The sequence below is a fragment of the Callospermophilus lateralis genome, chromosome 11, assembly GCF_048772815.1.
Source record: "Callospermophilus lateralis isolate mCalLat2 chromosome 11, mCalLat2.hap1, whole genome shotgun sequence".
NCBI classification, from domain to species: Eukaryota; Metazoa; Chordata; class Mammalia; order Rodentia; family Sciuridae; genus Callospermophilus; species Callospermophilus lateralis.
The window spans coordinates 79,023,043-79,042,347 of record NC_135315.1 but is presented as its reverse complement, the minus strand read 5'-3'; the positions used below and the strand labels follow the sequence as shown (position 1 = coordinate 79,042,347).

Here is a 19,305-nt window from a genome sequence, read left to right as displayed (position 1 = left end):
TTTCACTGAACAAATGTATGTATAGATGGCCTGACAGATGAAGGACAATAGAAAGAAAACCAGATTCAATGAAGTTCCTAACATCACTGAAAATCCTCCAATAATGTTTGCTATTAATTAAAAAGCTACAGTTACTAGTTGAATAAAAGGTTAATAGTTTCAACTATCAATAAATTTAGGTACAGCTATTCCTCTATGAGAAGAAGCAGTAATCACTGGATTTCATCACAAAACTACAGCTTCTCTCAAAGTGACTAATTTAAAGAGGATATTCCTAATGAGGACATTTATTTGTATGCTAAATAAGCTTAAAACAAAGTTTTATTTGAAAATCACCATTTTTAAATACCTATAGGGAAAAATACAAAACAGAATAATTATTTCCCCAACAAACCTATCCTAATTTTATTAGTTTAATTAACCGTTCTTACAATTTAAGATCAGTAATTACTTGAGTTACTATGTTGGAAAATAACATCAGATAGTATCTTAGAAGTTCCTTACTGCTAGGTCCTTTTGGCTCTTTGAGGAGAAAAACTAGTTTCTAATAGGGATAACTTTGCTTCAAAACAAAAACTTCCTGTACTATAAATTTAGTTGTCAATTTACAGGTTTAACTCTTCTTACCTCATCATATGATTTACATAGGCTTTACTACAGCTAGTATTGTATCTGCAAAAGCTACAGTGGACATATGTAGGAAAATGGTTTGCAAAATCTTTTATTTCAGAACAGCACTCAATGCACTTGTGAATGTCCCGATGACACCTTATGGAGACACAAAGAAAATGGTATAAATATATTTTAAAACAAAAGTAATAAGTAAGAGCCATATTACTATTCTAATTAACTAAAGTATAATGTTTTTATACTTAAATTTAAATTGGTATTGTATTTTAGGAATAAAACATCACCTTAAGTTCCTCAATACAGTATTTACTTTGATTTTTTTTATTGCTATTAGCCAATGTGCTTTGTTTCTTTTGCATATTAGAGATTTTTGATTTGTATTTAGATTTACTTCCATTAGGCTTATTTCCATTAGGTTTATTTGCATTGTATTTGGTTGTATTAGGTTTACTTGTATTTGATTTTGTGGGATTTTTAGCAGTTATATTTTTAGTCCTTGGAGGTGAGAGCTGAAGGGTAGAAGTGCTTGCATTAATGGAAGGTGTAGGTGAAGATCCTGACTGAAGAGGTCCAACTGAAGCTCGAATAGTAACCTACAAGAATGCAGAATATATTTACTTCAAAAAAAATCACTAAATTACTATTAAAATATCACTGTACAAAAACCATTTAAACATCAAGTATTTTGAAAGAGTACACATAAACTACAATTGTATTTAGTCTTATTTACTCCAAATGTTCAAAACAATTAAATAAAGTTAAATTTGATATTTATTCACTTAATGTAAAATCAGTTATGTGTAAACACAGTTATTAATGAGTAATTAGGAGTTACTAAAAATTGCATGACTATCAAAAGAGCACATTCCATAGCTATTTTATGATGTGACATAATTTTTAAAAAGTTCATATATAGGTCTAAGTTTCACAAAGCTTGAAAAATAACTCTAGAAAGGCCTACTGATATCACCCTTTCATAACTACAAAACAAATAGATCTATAGTAAATGTGACCTCTCCTTTATGGGCTCATTATCCTGGATTTATACTTATAAAATGTTATAAGAAAGAGTTAAGTCAACTTTTTGCACTGTGTGAAGAATTTAATATTGAGACTTCTCTTAAAGGGAACTAACACAAATTTTATTATTTAGTGTTCAAAATAAAAAATATTCAATTATATCTGTTAGTTGACAATGGAAAGGTCCATTGCCTACCAACATTCTCATTGATCACTTGACTATACTCTCCTCATGCATGTGAGGAACAGACTATGATGAAGTCCTATGAAACATGTGCTTAGGTATTATACAAAAGCACTAGGTCAGGAATCAAAAGAACTGAGGTTGAATCTCACATTATGCCTTCCAAGCCATGTAATCTTGAGTAAATAAGATATCCTCTTTAAACTTCTTCATATCTAAAATACAGGGCACTATTTGCCTCTTCTACTCACTGAATGATTGTATGGATTAAATAATACAATGTATGAAAAGTACACTGAAAGCCTCATTCTAAGATGTCATAACAACATTTAGTATCATTATCATTAATATTATTATTATTATTAAGGGGAAAAATGAGAGAGGACTGCACTGCTTACATTAGTGTTCTGCATGTCTAGTTCCAGCATGAAATGAATGGTTTCCAGGGAAGAATGCTGGATAGCTTCTCTTGCTCTAAGTCTTCAGAGCATGGCTTTATATTATTTTATTTAATTCAAGTACCAGACATACCAACATTCAAAGGTAAGTACCCAAAGCCAAATATAAATGTTTTGGGGGTTATTTCACTTTGGATTATCCATGCCTCTGTTTCCCTCCACTGGAGCAAATATTCAACAGATGACTGTATGTAAAGAAGTTAGAGAAAACAGATGTATATAAGGCAAAAAGGGAAAAGCAAATTACAATCATCAGTATGCAGTCAGACATGTGTTTGCTCACTTAAAATACAATGCTGTCCAGCAGCAGTACTTGCTTCTCTGAGAGTAGACTAAATGATAACAATTTCAACAAACATCTGAGAACCTTTGGCATTCAAGGCACTATGCCACACACTGGGGATACAAAGATAAATAAAATAAGATTCCTGATATCAAGTCTCTTAGAGTTTAGCTGCTAAAACTGACATAGTTCAAAAATAGCCTATATAATATTGAAACAACCCCCTGATCCAAGGAACAGTTAAACTAGGTACACTTTTAATGAAGGAATGCCATTTCAACATAGTACCCACCACTGAACTCAATGGTTAAAGCTTTCCTTTCTAAGCATAAAAACAATGAAATCTAAAATTAGTCAATAAAAATATAAAGTCTTTTTTTAAAAAGTCATATTTAATAGATAAAACCAGGTTAGAGCTAATTTTTATTATACAAAATGTTAAAATATAACATATTTGAACTCACTTTTGTTCCAGGAGGCAATCCTTCTAGTTGTTTAGGTTTTATAAATGTTCGATGATGCTGTGTCTTATAATCCATTTTCTCCTTGCATGTCAAAAATTGCAGTCTACATTTTGTACAACAATGTATTCCTTTTTTTCTATTGAGAAACAGAAAAAAGGAAAAATAACTTTTATAACCACAAAATTCTGTGTCCTGGAACTACTCTAACTTAATTTTAATGAAAGTTTTTAATTTCTTAACATAGATAGTATTTTTTAAAACTTATATTACTATCAAATGTATTTGTTACTATATAGAGTCAAACATAAAAGTTCTATTAACAGGTTCAAATAGAAGTTATACCAAATGTATGAAAGCTTTTAATTATCAACTTAAATTATTTAAAAACATGATACTATGAAAATGAGCTAAACATGTTTTAATTTTAGAAAATGTCAAAATCATTTTAAAATTTTGCTATTTTCAATCATTTGACAAGTTGGTAAAGTAAATTACACCCTCTAAACTCAAGTAAATCTAACTAGATATTTCAAAGGTTAAGTTACAAAAATGGTTATATAAAGCAATGTTGTCCAATTAAACTTCCTGCAATAATGAAATGCTCTAGAGCTTTGCTGTTCAACATGGTAATTACTAGCCATATAATGGTTACTGAGCACTTGAAACGTGGCAAATGAAAGTGAGGAGCTAAATATTTTAAATTTTATTTAATTAATTTACACAGGTAATTGTGGCCAGTGGCTACTACACTGGACAACATAGATACGGAGGCATAAAATATAACTGATCATAACCTATGTTTCAGTTGAAAACTCCCTGAGTTCCTACTAATATCCTGGTCCTATCACATTCTACAGATGGGAAATAAAACCCAAGAGAAATCTAAGTCCCTCTCCCATAGCTAGATAATAACAATGCTAGACTCCCTGATTCAGTGTTCTTCCTACTGTATAATATCAACTGAAACCTTTACTCATTTATTCTCAATAATATAAAAAATATATTTCATATACATATGCTTATAGTATATAGAAATTTAGAATAACACATGCAAAATATCTTCTTCAAAGCTGTATCTCTGCCAGATACATCACTATTTCCCTTTAAATACAACCAACTCTTCATAAAATTTAAGGTAATACTTCTCTGAGGTAATATACAGAGAAGTATCTAGCAAAGTTACTAGCACACAGCAAACATTTCATTAAAAAAAAAGCCAGACATAGAAATACAATATCACATATTCAGCTGGGTGTAATGCTCATTCCTGTATTCCCAGAATTTGGAAGGCTAAGGCAAGAGGATTTCAAGTTTGAGACCAGCCTCAGCTACTTAGCAAGACCCTGTCTCAAAAAATGAAAAGGGCTGGGGATATAGCTCAGTGGTGAAGTATACTTGGGTTCAATTCCCAGTACCCTCCCCCCACAAAAATTATATGTTCTCACTGATACATTCAAGATAAAAAAGTTGATCTCATGGGAAGTATATAAAGTGGTCACTAGAGGCTAGGAAGGGTGCAGGGATAGGGATGAGGGAGATCAGACACTGGAAAACAAAACACTTTGATAGGAAGAATAAGTTCTAGTGTCCAACAGCACAGCAGGGTGACTATGTTTATAATAATTTATATATTATTATAAAGAGCTAGAAGAGAGTTATGTGAATGTTTCCAACACAAATGATAAAAATGTTTGAGGGAAATGCTAATTACCTTAATTTGAACTTATACATTGTAAACATGTTTTGAATTATAACTCTATTTCCAATAAATATGTACAATTGTTATATGTCAATTAAAATTTAAAAAAAAAATAGAAAATAGTTCTTCACAATGTCCAAAGCAATATGTAAGAACAACATGTTAGAATAATTTTAGCTGTATCTTAAGACTAGCAGTGTAGTGCACTATCTTATATCATAGATATAAGCAACTTAACACAAATTCACTTATAAAATATTCAAAGAGAGGAGGAAAAAAGAGAGAAAAACTTGGCCAAGAAACAGATACCAGAACAACAGGACAGAACAAAAGTTCACTAGAATTCATTTCCCAGAACTCTTTACTAGAATCACTTACTAGTTTACCTCATCCAGCTTCATGATTTTAAATACCACCTACCCAAATACTTATTTGGCAATATTACTTGACATCTTATATGCTTCTCAAGTCAGCATGGACAAAACTAAACTCTAGGTTTCCTATATCTCTCTCCTACCATCCTAAATCTGTTCCTTGCTCAGTTTTCTCCATAGCTTAGAATATTAAAACTCCATTCTTATAAATGCTTAAGAAAAAAAACTCAGTGTACCCTCCTGCCACCCCTCTCTCTTTTTAACACATTAATAAAACCTGCCAACTTCACTTTCAAGACTAATGATAACATTCCTATTTGTCATTACCTCCAACCACTGCTACCATACTGGGGCAAGTTACCCAGACAATGGTTTAAAAAAAAAAAAAAAAAACTTCTATCTTCCTTTCATGTCTTTTTCTGCCCTGTGATCTATTCTCTCCATGGTTGTTGGTAATTCTTGAATTATGCTAGGTCTCTCACTTAAAACCTTCCAGGAGCTTTCCAAATTCCTGACTCTGAGTCCACACAAATTGGCCTGCATTCTATTGCTACAACCTTATCTCCTACAATTCATCCTTCTGTTAGTTAACTCTGCTCCAGCTTCAATGGCCTCCTTGCCAATCTTATTAGTAACTCTGGTTTATAATCACTTCATTGCCTACATAATGTTACCTCTCCCACATGGCTTACTCCTTAATTTCCTTTGAAGAGGCCCTTTAATGCCCATGCTGTATATAAAAGAGCAAACCCTTCTCCCCAGTGCTTGGCACTCCTTATTTTCCACATTTATTTCCTACCCACAATTCTTATCACCAGCATATACAAACACACATTCACACAAATTTATTATCTTTCTCCATTACAATACCAATTTCTAAATCATACTGCTATATAATACCTAAAAGAGTTCCTGACATACAGTAAGGCATCCTAAATAAATATTTGTTGGATGACTAAATAGTGAAGCAGAAAGCAACAGACTAATGCAGAAAAATACATGAGCGGCAGGTACAATTTAACTAGTTCAAATGACTGCTACTTCATTCAATGCACATGTATCCAAAATCCTGAGACAGAAAAACATCAATGTATAATTCCCTGAGGTGGACTCAAGTCTTATACATCTCTGATGTTATGTACATATGCATTTTAATGTGCTAAGGGTGATGAAGATACAGTATCACAGTTTTTAATAACAACAATGTTCAATCAAAGATATAATGATCTATTCAGAGTATAGAAAAATAACTGTACTGAATTTTTTGAGAGTCTTGAGGGATTTAAGGGTAATTCTTACTATATGTAATTTCTACCTTTAGATCTAATGCCAATGTAAAATCAACTCCGTGACAGCAGTAAAAACTAGTGCTCTAAAGTCATGTTCTGTCTTTGCCTTTTATGAGACAATGCAACATTAGGCAAGTTACTTTCACTAAAACCCTGTTTCCTCATTTATAAAACATATATAGGTTGTGAGGATTAAGTACCCTGATACCATATGGTGATTACTATATGTTAACTGCTTATTGTTTTATCTAATGAGCTTTTTTAATATCAGAAATTCTTAAATTATTTCATAAAAGTCATATAAACTGGGTTGTTTGCTCTAAAATTACTCAAGACATAACAATATAATCTTTTAAAGAAACAATTACAAGTGAGGTCATCAACATAATAAAATGAGACACAGAATCAACAATTTTTATTACCTGATATTGTACTGTCATCTGTTAAAAGTTTATAATTCTACTCAGTGAAGGTTTCCCAGTCTTTCATAAATTAGTATACAAATAATAAATACATTGGAGGATGCCTGATGATCCTTCTTTCTTACTAATAGATTGCCCTATCTTTACTGCTGGCTATCTACTTCCCAGGCACACCCAAACCAAAATTTTAAAAGTTAGGAACCCATGGCAAGTCAAGATGGCTCCAGGCATGAAGGTTTGATTTTAAACAACATAGCCTAGACTGGTGACACAACTTAGTAGCACATGCTCAGCATGTGCAAAGTCCTGCATTCAATGCCCTACACCACAAAAAATAAATAGAATACATTGTACACCCCACACACTGGCTCCACACATCTTATCATTATTTTCATGTCTATAACTCAATGTAGAGCTTAGTAAAGCATCTGGGGAAAGTTACATTAAAAAGCCTCAAAATAAAATAGTTTATACCTTACTCTCCCTTTTAAAATTAAAGGCTAAAGATGAAATACAGAATACGAAGGACAATGTTTCCCAAACTCTTTATCAAGAAATGTTAATAGGTATGTTCAAATAAAGTGTTCAGTGGTCAAATAAGTTTGTGAAATGATACATACTATATCTCTTGCTTGGAGATTTACGATGTCCATTAGCATATTAAAAGCTCTGAGAGGTCCTGTTTTAAAAAACAGACAAACAAAACTGTTTAATTTTTTAAATCCAGGCATTTACCAAATTTATTTACCAGTGACAATACTGGGAGAACCCCTATTAACACCTGTTGGAATACTGTTGGGGGACCATCAAATAAAAGATCTTTCTAGAACTTCTCAAGGATGAGTGGTATCCCAGTCACAACACCAGCGATCCCAAATTCATTTGGAAATGCTACTTTTATCATCCTTCCCAATTAAAAATTACTACCTGATTTCATGATTATCTAACAACTGCATCACATAGCAAGGTGAGTACCAATGGTGAATAAATTGGTGTGCCAGTTTAATTCATAATACGGAAATGCTTAATGAGTTGGAAAAACCTGATTATATGATCAGGTGCAATAAATCCATTAGGTTCTGATTTTGACAAAAACACTGTTGTATCAACATTTTTAGCATAAACAGGGATAATTTAAGTGCTTCAGGAAAAAAAAAACAATAAGCATAACATCAGAATTCCAAGCACTAATGCTGAGTTCCAAAAATTACACAGCAGAACTGGCAGAAGTAATCCAGGAAAGAAATTAGGATCTAAACACAGTTCTCTGGCAGAATTCATACATCAATCTATCAACAGCTTCCTTTGCCTTGTAGCTGTGAAGGATGAATCTAGGTCAAGGACAACATATTTTCTCATAATAACAGAGCTTTAGAAAGTGGAAATAAAGTTTGAAAAGGAATAGGAAAACAAGGTTATGTATCCACAATCTTTTTTTTTCTCAGTTCAAAGTAATATTCCCCCCATCCTGTTTCTTGAAAACTCCTTCAAAATCATTCCCAGATCTACTCTTAGGACCTAACTATCTGCCACTTGCTTATTTCACTCACCTTCTCTCTTGTTTTTTTCCCCCTCAATTCTTGGTTGCCCATTTCTAATCATTTTTCACAATTTTATTTATGGTCTTTATTTATGGTCTACACCATCACTGGAAGGAGGTAAGGAAAGAACTGGAAGTTTCACAAATAATTCAACATAAATTATAAATTTAATTGGGTTATTTGGAACAACTCTGCTTCATTTGCAGAATAAAACTAATCAGTGTTTCAAGACTTAACCTGTTTTTTCATTAAGATAATATGAACAAACAGGAATTAGAAAATCTCACCTAATGTTTCATATAATGATCCATATAGGGTGTTTTGATTTTAATAACTTTGAGGCAAAAAGGACACAGCAAGTTCTTAGTGTTTTTATGGGATGTTCTAAAGTGAGTTTCCACATCAGAAAATGATGATGATCTATAATTGCAAACCTAAAAATAGAAAGAAGGTTTTGTTTGATTCAAAAATTTATAACTGATGTGCAATTACAAAGCAAATAATGGATCATTTGTTTAGAAGAACACTGTGTACTACTACTCTTGCTGATGCCTATACACCCAAAATTTCCACTAACAGAAACACCAAAAAAAAAAAAACCCAGAAATTATCTTTCAAAATTAAAGAATTCTTCTCAAAACATAACTAGGTTGTGTGCTTTTTAGCAGATCGTTCATCTATCACTGCCTTGACTGAAATTTTCAAGTTTTGGCACCTCCTGTCCTATAAAGTGCTTTTTCTGCTACAAAAACAGCACTCTTCTTTAGACTGTAAATGGACCCCAAACTATGGTGGTGGCAATCAATCTTTTATTTTTTTGTCTTCCTATTCCTTCAAATTCTGGAAAAATACCGGTCACAAAACATTAGCTAGGTTTCTTTATAACTAACAGCATTTCAAATTTCCCTTGTATACACCTACATTCTTCCCTATATGGTAAGACATGTCCATCTGTATGTCTAGCTGGGCTCTTCTTTGCCTACCACAGATGTAAGCAAGCAACAGTCTGTGGGCCAAATGCAGCTCACTGCCTACCCCTCATATAATGAATGAGTTATGCCTTCCACTAATAAATTATTTATAAGAGGGGACTTTATTTTTGGTAACCAATTTACCTAAATGATTAAAGAATAAAACACTGATATATTTTATGACACATGAAAGTTTTATGGAATCAAATTTCAATGTCTATATATAAAATTTTATTGAAACATGCCCTTGTACTACTATGACAGAGTTGCTTATTTCCAACAATGACAGTAAACCATCAAAACCTGAAATATTTCCTGAAAAAAATGTATTGACCTCTGAGTTAATGGGCTTAAATCTTGTAGTTAAAACACAAACACACCACTTAAAAGAACACAATAAAAATGTGTATGTACCTGGCAGATATATGGCATTTCACCAGGTTTATGATTATCCTTCATATGTTGTAAAAGAACATGTTCTGTTTCAAATGATAATTCACAGATTTTACAAATGGCTAAAAGTGAGAGGGGGGAAAAGGTATTACATTTTAAGATATAAAAAATTATTTTACAAATTTATATAAATAGTGGTAGTAACAGCAGCAACAGCAGAAGTGAAAAATCATATAATTTGTTAACTGGTTGCCAAGCACATTCCTAAACACTTCACCTAAATTAACTCACTTGATTCCTATAACAGCATATGAGGAAGGCACTTCTATTATCCTCATTTTCCAAGAGTTCATGTCTCAATTCTTATAGCTATAACAAAAGGAGGATCTGGTATTTAAACTCAAGCTACTTAGCTTCAAAATCTGATATTAACTACAACCGTAGTTACTTAAAGTTTAAATGAAGAACACTGATTTCCCATTTGATATATATGATTTGAGGCTTCTGAGTCCCCAATATGTAATGCCCAGATTATGCCAAGGCAATTACTATAATGAATTACTTGCCAGAGGGACTTTAATTTTAGTAACAAATTTTATTTCAAAATTTCTAAAAGTTAAAACTTAATTTTTCCATTTTGCCCCCAAATTCCAGAGTCTATTTCTTATTTTTCTTACAGAGTTACTCAGGTTTTCTCAGAGTTTCTATCTTCAAATTCAATAATATTCAACATTTAAATGAAACTGCAAATTACTAGAAAATTCATGGGGCCTATGTGTACTTTCAATGTGACACTGCAGCTGAAATGGTGTGGGAAACTGACGGTAGCAGTGCTGGCAGGTGGAGTGGTTTTCCCAGCTTTCACTGCTCTGCTTCTCAAGTTCCAAATGATGTTTCATGTGGTTCATAAACCTATAAATGATTGTCAACAGGTGCAAAAATTCAGATTTAAAAACAAAATCTCACCAATAAGTCTCTGAGTCTTAATCTTAAAAATACCAAGTATTATTCAAAATCCAAAATGTCTTAAAAGTCCTCTAGAAAAGAGTATATTTTAAATATTGCCTTTTCAGTGAATTTTTTTCAAATTTATTTCAAAATAATCAAAATATCACTCATTTTCTAACTCAATCATTACTTCAGATTATTTTTTAAAATTTAAGGTAAAAGAGAAGGCTTGTTTTTATACCTTAAATACTATTTTTATTTTAAAATAAAACACTGAAAGAAAGAAAATCCTACCACCGAAAGCATCTAGAGTCATGAGAGAAATTTTTTAAGACTGTGAAGACATATAATAGATTACAGCTGCTTAAAAGACAAATTACTGGTATTTTTACTTGTGTCTTGGTTTCTAAATGCATGTAATAGCAATTTTAATGCCTACAATTACAAGAACTTTTTTTTAAATGATATTGGCTTACTGTTAGCACATACTGTTTATTTTAACTTGCAGACTGTGCCCTTTATAAAAAAGGTCCATTTTTCAGTTTTACATTCTGCTATTTCAGCTTCCCTAAAAGGCTCCTTATGAAAAGGAACTATGACCTTCAACAGCAGAGAGTGTAGTATAAATGAGAATACTTATTTAGAAGAGCTTACTGAAGCTTTTTGCTGAATTTGAAAATAAAAGTTATTCAATCAAAACAACAATTTTTGGACTGGTCAGCTATTTACAATTACTCATTTTAAAGTCCTATAAGAAATAATCTTGCAACTATTAACATTGATGATAATGTGATCAATCTGGATAACTATCATCAAGAAGGTTATAACATATATCTCTTTTTTTACACCTCTACCACACTACTCTTTACAGCAAGTTATGATACACCTTAAAATATCTTTCTTCTTTGGTTTTAACACAAGCTCTACAACACCTACCAAAAAAGTCCTAGTCTTGGTTAAGTATTTACCTATGAAAAGCCAATATCTTTTAGCTCAAAATCATAAGCACTTAAGTATATTTATATAAAGGATCCTTTAATCAGCTAGTTATTTTTCTCAATTATTAAATAAGCCCAATCTGGAGTTCATATTTTTCAAATGAACAGTTGGAAATGGGAGAGACTAAAAGGGCAAATTTCTTGGAATCATGTTCACAGAATAAAATATACCTGTTTTCATTGATAAGTAAGGGGTAAAATACTAATATCACAGTATGATAATAACAGAACAGAGTTGTAGAAATATTGAGCTGTACATTTCTTACCATCCTTGAAAAATAATTTGCCTTCCCAGCTTTACTGGAAAAATTAAAAGCAATGTTATATAATACACTTAATTTGGTTATGAAGTACTTTACTTTAAGGTTACATTTATCAGATAACCAATATATTTTAAATGCTTAATCACTGGATGTTATCAAATGGAGCATGCTGAAAATTTCTAAATATTCTGATAATATAGACCTATGTCTCCTGAAATAATTCCTGAAAAAAGGAATTTCCCATTTTCATGTTTGATATGAATTGGAAATGGCTAATCTTAAAAGCAAAAAAAAACCTTGTTGCTCAAATAATTTGTAATATGATATGTGTCATATTTAATTTGAACAAGGAGCTTAAATCAGTGAATCACACTTCCATGCTTATCATTGCATCTATTTTTTTAAATATATATTTTTTAGTTGTAGTTGGACACAATACATTTTATTTATTTATTTATTTATTTGTGGTGCTGAGGACAGAACCCAGGGCCTCACAGGTGCTAGGCAAGCGCTCTACCACTGAGCCACAACCCCAGCCCTCATTGCATCTATTAACATGATTTCTGACATATTTTACTATTAAAATGGTAAAAATATGTAAATAGGTGGTAGAGTTCTATTATAGTACTGTTTCAGTGTTATATGTCAAAGCACAACTTCCCCTTTGTTAAAGAATGGGGACCACTACCTCTTGATGGCAGTTAATAGTGTCACAGAGGAGGTAAAACAATGAGAAAATTCATATGATATAAGATATGGGAAAGAACTTTGAAAAAGTTCTACCATAAAGCAACCATTAATGATTATTATAGGAGCATATCATAGAAGACAAGAAAACAAATAAATGCTGGGCCCAGACGTGAAAGTACGTGCTTAAAAATGCTACAGGTGATAGTCATAAGGAGTGAATGGAATATACACATATATATGTATGTTTGTACACACAAACACACACATATCTTGTCTAAGTACACTGATATCTGCAACTTACTTTGAAATTAATTTAAAAGTCAGATAGTCCGAAGGAAGAAAAATATGATAAAACAAGTACAGTAAAATATTAAGAATAAAATAAAAGTTGTAAGTGTAGAAGTGTCCAATAAGACTTAAATTTTTGATGAGTATTTGAAAATTTTTATAATGAAATGATAGAAAGTACCTTATATACTATAAATGTCATGCCATATAATCAATGAAAAATACCATTCATTATATCTTGTTACTTTGTTCTTGTTACTCACTTACATAAGATATCTTTATAGTATGTCATGTAACGCAAAAATTCCAAAGTAAGTTTCTAAAATTTAAAACATTTGTGTACACCTCTTAAAAATTTCATTGTGAATGAAATCTCTAATTGTTAAATGTGTCAAATTATAAAATCAAAGCAGACACATCTCCTAGAAATGGTATATCTTTAAAACACATTGCTTTTGGCTGGGCTTGGTGGCACATGCCTATCATCCCAGGGGCTTGGGAGGCTGAAGCAGGAGGATCTCAAGTTCAGAGCCAGGCTCAGCAAAAGTGAGGTGTTAAGCAACACAGTGAGACACTATCTCTAAATAAAATACAAAATAGGGCTGGGGATGTGGCTCAGTGGTTGAGTGTCCCTGAATTCAATCCCTAGTAACCCCATCCCCCAAAATAGATCACTTTTCCCACTAGGTAAATGTTCTTAATATGAATTGAAAGCTTTGAGCATTAAGATTAGCATAAAGAAGTTCAAAACTGGACACTTTTGAAGTGCTTTCTCCTATTACTGAAGAAAAATAAAATGTAAACTACCTAAAGATTCACTGCTAAAACAAAATAAACTTATTTTTTTCTTTTAAGTTAAAATAAACTTTGTACATCTTAAGAAATGTGAAAGAAATACAAATAAGTAGATCCTGGTGTCAAATTCTAAAATACAAGAAATGACAAAAGCTTTTCAACAACAAACAAACACACAAAAAGTCTGCCTTTGTCTATAGTAGAAAGTATTAGAATTGTTTATCTAGAATAGCATAGAAAATGTAACCTAAAGATACAACATTCATATTTGTAGGATATCAATTTTCAAATAGAAATAAAAATAAATATTTACATACCTAATATTATTTTTTAGAATTTTCAAGCAACTGAAGCATTTAAAGGTTGTGTGAGTCTTCTGTTCTTCCTGGGCATCTCTTTCATGTTTTCCATAATAAAAGTCATTAACTAACATGATCAATTTTTCTTTCTCTGAATCAATAGACTTATTTGTATTTGCTGTATTTGAAAATTCTGTTTTAGCCAGTCCCAAAAAGTTATTTATCATTTCTGGACAACAATACTGAAAGTGAAAAAAATTAGAAGCCTTATTTAAAAAAAAAGCAAAAATTATTCTGTGGTTACAAGTAAGGTCAGGCTATGTAAAACTCTGCTTGGTAATACATCTGGAAAAATAGTCACCAAAAATTTGTGGTGCACATACATATTCTAAAAAACTCAAATGACAAACACTTATTGTCTTAATAAACAAAAAAAAATATCAAAAAGAAATGAAAACCCTTAAACAGGACTTGGCTATAGATGTAATAACCATTCCTTTGCAATTTATCTGTTCAGGTGTAACTATTTAATAATAATTTGTTGCTTGGTCCAAAATTATTCATTTCACATCTATTTTGAGAGTACAGAAAGAAATATTTCATATGCCTTGATGTATATTTTTAATTATCAAGTAACACAAAAAAAAATTGTAAAATCTTAATGGATCTAGACTTTGACCCAACTAACCTGCTATTTCTTAGACTCCAGGTACTAGAAAAGGTATGGAACACAAAGATATATAAGACTAATCTTCCTTCTTAAAAAAAAAGAAAGAAAGAAAAATCCACTTTTTTACATTAGGTATAAAAGAAAAGTGTTTTTACATCTTAAAACTTAGAATGCTAAATATCTGAAGAGGAAACTTACCTCATCAGGAGTAAAATCACAATGTCACATAAAATGATTTTAATATGGAATTTGTTCATATGTGAGCTTTTCTTTTTCTTTTTCAACAAGATAGAACTAATTCTATCTTTTATTTATTTATTGCACAAAACATTCAGTTGTATAGTTTTTACTTAAAGGGCAAGCTCAGGAAGATGTGCATTATAATATTTGTTAAAATGCTAATTCCTGGGCCTCACTTTAGAACAACTAAGCTACAATGTCCAGAGATAGGGCCTAGAAGTTAATATATTATCTATTTTTTTTGATAGTTGTAGATGGACAGCATGCCTTTATTTTATGTTTATTTCTATGTGGTGCTAAGGATTGAACCAAGTGCCTCATACATGCTACACAAGAGATCTGCCACTGAGCTAGAGCCCCAGCCCTAGAAGTTATATTTTTTAAAAAGCGGTAATTCTTTTACAACTTAAGTGTTTTCTATATGTGTTATGTGTTAAACTGGCATCAACATAAGAAAATTTTAAACTCTTAATACACCTATTTCATTTCTAAGATAACAACATCCACTTCTAAAACATGTAAAATCTTAGACAACTGGTGGAACACTCTGTATTACAAGGGACAGTGGGCCTTTCTGGTCCAAGACAGATTTACAACATTTGTTTCAAGGTTGCATTTTACTTATTTTGTTTTACTTATCAATTTATAAATTTGAAAAGAAAACACACACACACACACACACACACACACACACACAATCTAAAATAGATACAAAAAAAATACTAAGTAAAATGGGCCACAAATAAGTGGTATAACTAACCTATGTTAAGGAGTTGAGGTTTCACCCATATGCAAAATTAGGACAAATAGATTACTTCTCTAATACAACATGAATCTCTGTAGTCTTCCATTCAGAATAAATTATAATTGAAATAGAAATACAACATAAAAAGGGAGGTAAGAAAGGTTTTGCTATTTATGTTCCTATATTCCTCTTGCAATATCACATAATATCTGAGAGCTCAAACTTAGGAAATTCAGACTATTTCTAAGGAGTTTTACAAGACTAAGTTCCTTCTTTTAAAAAAAAATGCTACTTTCTACTTTAAGGATAAATGAAGAAAAACATGGTAGGGAATAAAACAACTAGCATTATTAGAAAAATTACTAAAAATGTGTATCTTCTTACTACTACTAATATGTATCACTGGCACCATTTTGACAAACAAAACTCTTCACTTATTTGAAGGATTCCTTGGAGGAAGATCTCAAACAATGAGAAGTTATAATGCACAAAAATAAATAATAGAGAAAAGTCTTCCTAATAAGAAATGCAGATTATTTTGTGTCCTAAAAACAAGATCTGGCTTTTAGTAGAAGTTATTCTGAGTCATATTTAGCACCTGATTATTTTCTTAAATCTACAAAGTAGTTTATGAGAGAGTATGTTGCAAGGTTTATATTCTCCAGAAATGTCTAATTTGAAATTAAAGTTGATCTAGAGTAATAAATTACAATATATATAACATATAATCAATTACTTGCTGTTCTTTTTTTTTTCTTTTACAGAAAAGACAGGATCAGATTTTTAAAAATTAACATACAAATCTTGTTCACAGTAACTTTAAAAAATTGTTTTTTAATTGTAGTTGGAAACTATACCTTTATTTTATTTATTTTTATGTGGTGCTGAGGATCGAACCCAGCGCTTCACACGTGATATATGAGTGCTCTACAGTGAGCCACAACCCCAGCCCTCACAGTAACTTATTTTTAAGCAATATTTAAGATCCCTATGAAAAACAGCTGAATAATAAACTGCTGACAACCAAATGTGGACAATGGCTATAGTGAATGAGGGAGAAGGGAAGGAGCAAAATAGCCTACAGGAGGGAAAAAAAAGACAGGCAAGAAAGAAACTTAAGAAATGAGCACTAACGACAGTGAACTATGGTCCAAAATCAACTGGTTATCTTTTGTTCAGCTCCCGAACCCTTTTAGTTCTCACCCTTTACTACAACCCTTCACACAGCCTTTATTTTCCTGGGCTGGTTAGTCTACAAATATTAAATGTCTTTAATGCTATTCTCATCTTTACGTTTCCCAATACATAGGTCATCTTCCATAGCTTTGTTAGTGCCCTAAAAATTTAGGTAGAATTTTCAGAACAAAGGATATGGAATGCAATTTTTAAATAGTAAAATAGGACTTCTCATACAAACATCCTACATAAGTCAACATTTCCCCACTTATAGGAATTCATCCAAAAGCCACCAACAACCAAATTCCACAAACCCGATTTTCACTGAAACTTAGATCCAGAGAAAATCCAGAGGCCACAATATACAAAAGCACTACCCAAAGCATCCAAGAAATAAAGCATGTAGTCAGAAGGAGATCAAAGACAAAAGAATCCAAAAAATCTTAGAAAGTGTCAGTAAAGGGAGCTGGGAATATAGCTCAGTGGTACTGCACTTGCCTAGCATATGCAAAGCCCTAAGTTTGATCCACAGCACCATAAAAGAAAACAAACAAACATACAAAAAAACACCACCACCAGCAACAACAACAGAAAAACAGAAATATGACAATTTAAATATATATCCTGAAAGAGGTGACATGATAGGCATATCCTGAAGTGCAAGGATAGATAGATAGATAGATAGATAGATAGATAGATAGATAGGTAGGTCACATGGGCACCACAGGCTTTGGAAAAAAAATCCATAAACCTTATGCCTTTACAGTGCTTATTTACTTGCACATTTGATAAAGTGTCAATTTATTTAGGAAGACTTTGTATATTCTGGCTGTCAGTGTGTGTGGCCAGGGGGATTCAAGGATTTATCAAAGACACCAGTTCCTTTTCCCAATTATATAATACCAGGGAATTTCTTTCTATCCCCACTGAGCAATAAAAATGTAATAATATAATGATCAGAATTGTGGTGCTTCTGACAAAAGTTCAAGAAACTTTCTTATCAAGAAGCCATACTTCTGTGGGAAAAGTTTTGGATACATTTTGTATTGACTTTCCTTGCATGGGCTTTCTACCAAGACTTCAAAAGCCCGTGGAAATTTAGAAATTGCATTAGATATTTCTGAAAGTAAATACCAAAAACATCTCTATATTCTTTGTCCTTGCAAACTATTTCCAAATGGACAAAGGACAAGTCTGATTATCTCTCCCAGATGGAAAAAAATCAACCAGCTAAGTGACTTTGTCACATAAACTGACAGAACTAACAGTTGGTTCTTTTTCTTGTAACCAATTCAACAACTCTGCCTTTCTGGAGATATTCCAAAGGGCCTCATGTCTGGAATTTGGCCTTCCTGGCCAAGGATGATCCTATTTTAAATTCAAAAGTGAAATCAAACCAACATAGTTTGCCTTGACATGTTTGTGAACCTTCACAGCCCTTACCTGATTTATTGAGGAAAGGGAATTTGGAAGTACATGAAAGTTTATCCAAGGCTTTCTTTGCAATGTAAAGGCACTTTCATGGTTGTTTTAGATTTACTCTTGAAACTCTATAATAGATTATAAAACTTACCTAGGTAAAGAGTTCCGGGCTGGAACAGAATTTATTTGAAAAGCTTCAATGTTTTTCTAGTCGACAGTGAGGCTGGGAAAAGGACACTGCATGATCAGTCTTTTTACTGGGAACCTTGGATTTAACTAGAGGCAGGATAAAACAAACAATGGCAAACAAAGGAAAAGCTAGAGAATTCCCAGGTAGAAAACACTGGCAGACACCACAGAGAGGTCCCCCAGCTGATATCATCATCCTACTCTAAGTCCTGGTGCCAGAGTACATTAATTGCTTATAATTAATACTACTTTAATATCTAATTATTCCCCTGCTCCTCAGAATTAGGGCAGTTATCACAATAGAACAGATATAACCATAAACATAAAAGTCAATAGATGTGATATACTCACACTAGACTATTTAATGACAAAATGAATCACAAATTTTCAGGGCCACCATGATACCTGGGTCATTCACTGGTGGCAAACACATTGTGAGAATTCAAAGAGATGATGTTTAGGTACCTCTAACTTTTTCTTTGTACCGGGGATTGAACTCAGGGACACTCTAACACTGAGCCATATCCCCAGTCCTATTTGTATTTTATTTAGAGACAGGGTCTCAGTGAGTTGCTTAGTACCTCTCCATTAATGAGGCTGGTTTTGAACTGGTGATCCTCCTGTCTCAGGCTCCCGAGTCAGTGGGATTACAGGTGTGGGACACCATGCCTTGCTAGGCACCTTTAACTTTTAAAAACTCTACTTACAATTTCCAGAAAAGTTGCAAAAATAGTACAACTCCCATGTACCCTTCACCAGAATTATTAATTGTCAAGATTTGCTACATTTGTTCTAGTGTGCTTGGCTCTCTGGAACAACATTCAAGGCTTTACTAATTGCTTAAAGCCATAATT

At 32.2% G+C, this 19,305-nt stretch overlaps 1 protein-coding gene across 1 annotated transcript in view; it reads right to left on the bottom strand.

Annotated features, from left to right (window-relative positions):
* Nucleotides 1–738: 738 nt before the first annotated feature.
* LOC143642325 (zinc finger protein 280D-like) overlaps nt 739–19,305 on the bottom strand; it is a 69,151-nt gene continuing 50,584 nt past the window's right edge. Inside the window, exons 2-4 of the mRNA XM_077110643.1 lie at nt 3,040–3,175; nt 915–1,223; nt 739–768 (exon numbers count right to left, since the gene is read on the bottom strand). Of these exons, the coding sequence (XP_076966758.1) occupies nt 739–768; nt 915–1,223; nt 3,040–3,175 (475 nt within the window). The remainder of the gene's footprint in view (nt 769–914; nt 1,224–3,039; nt 3,176–19,305) is intronic.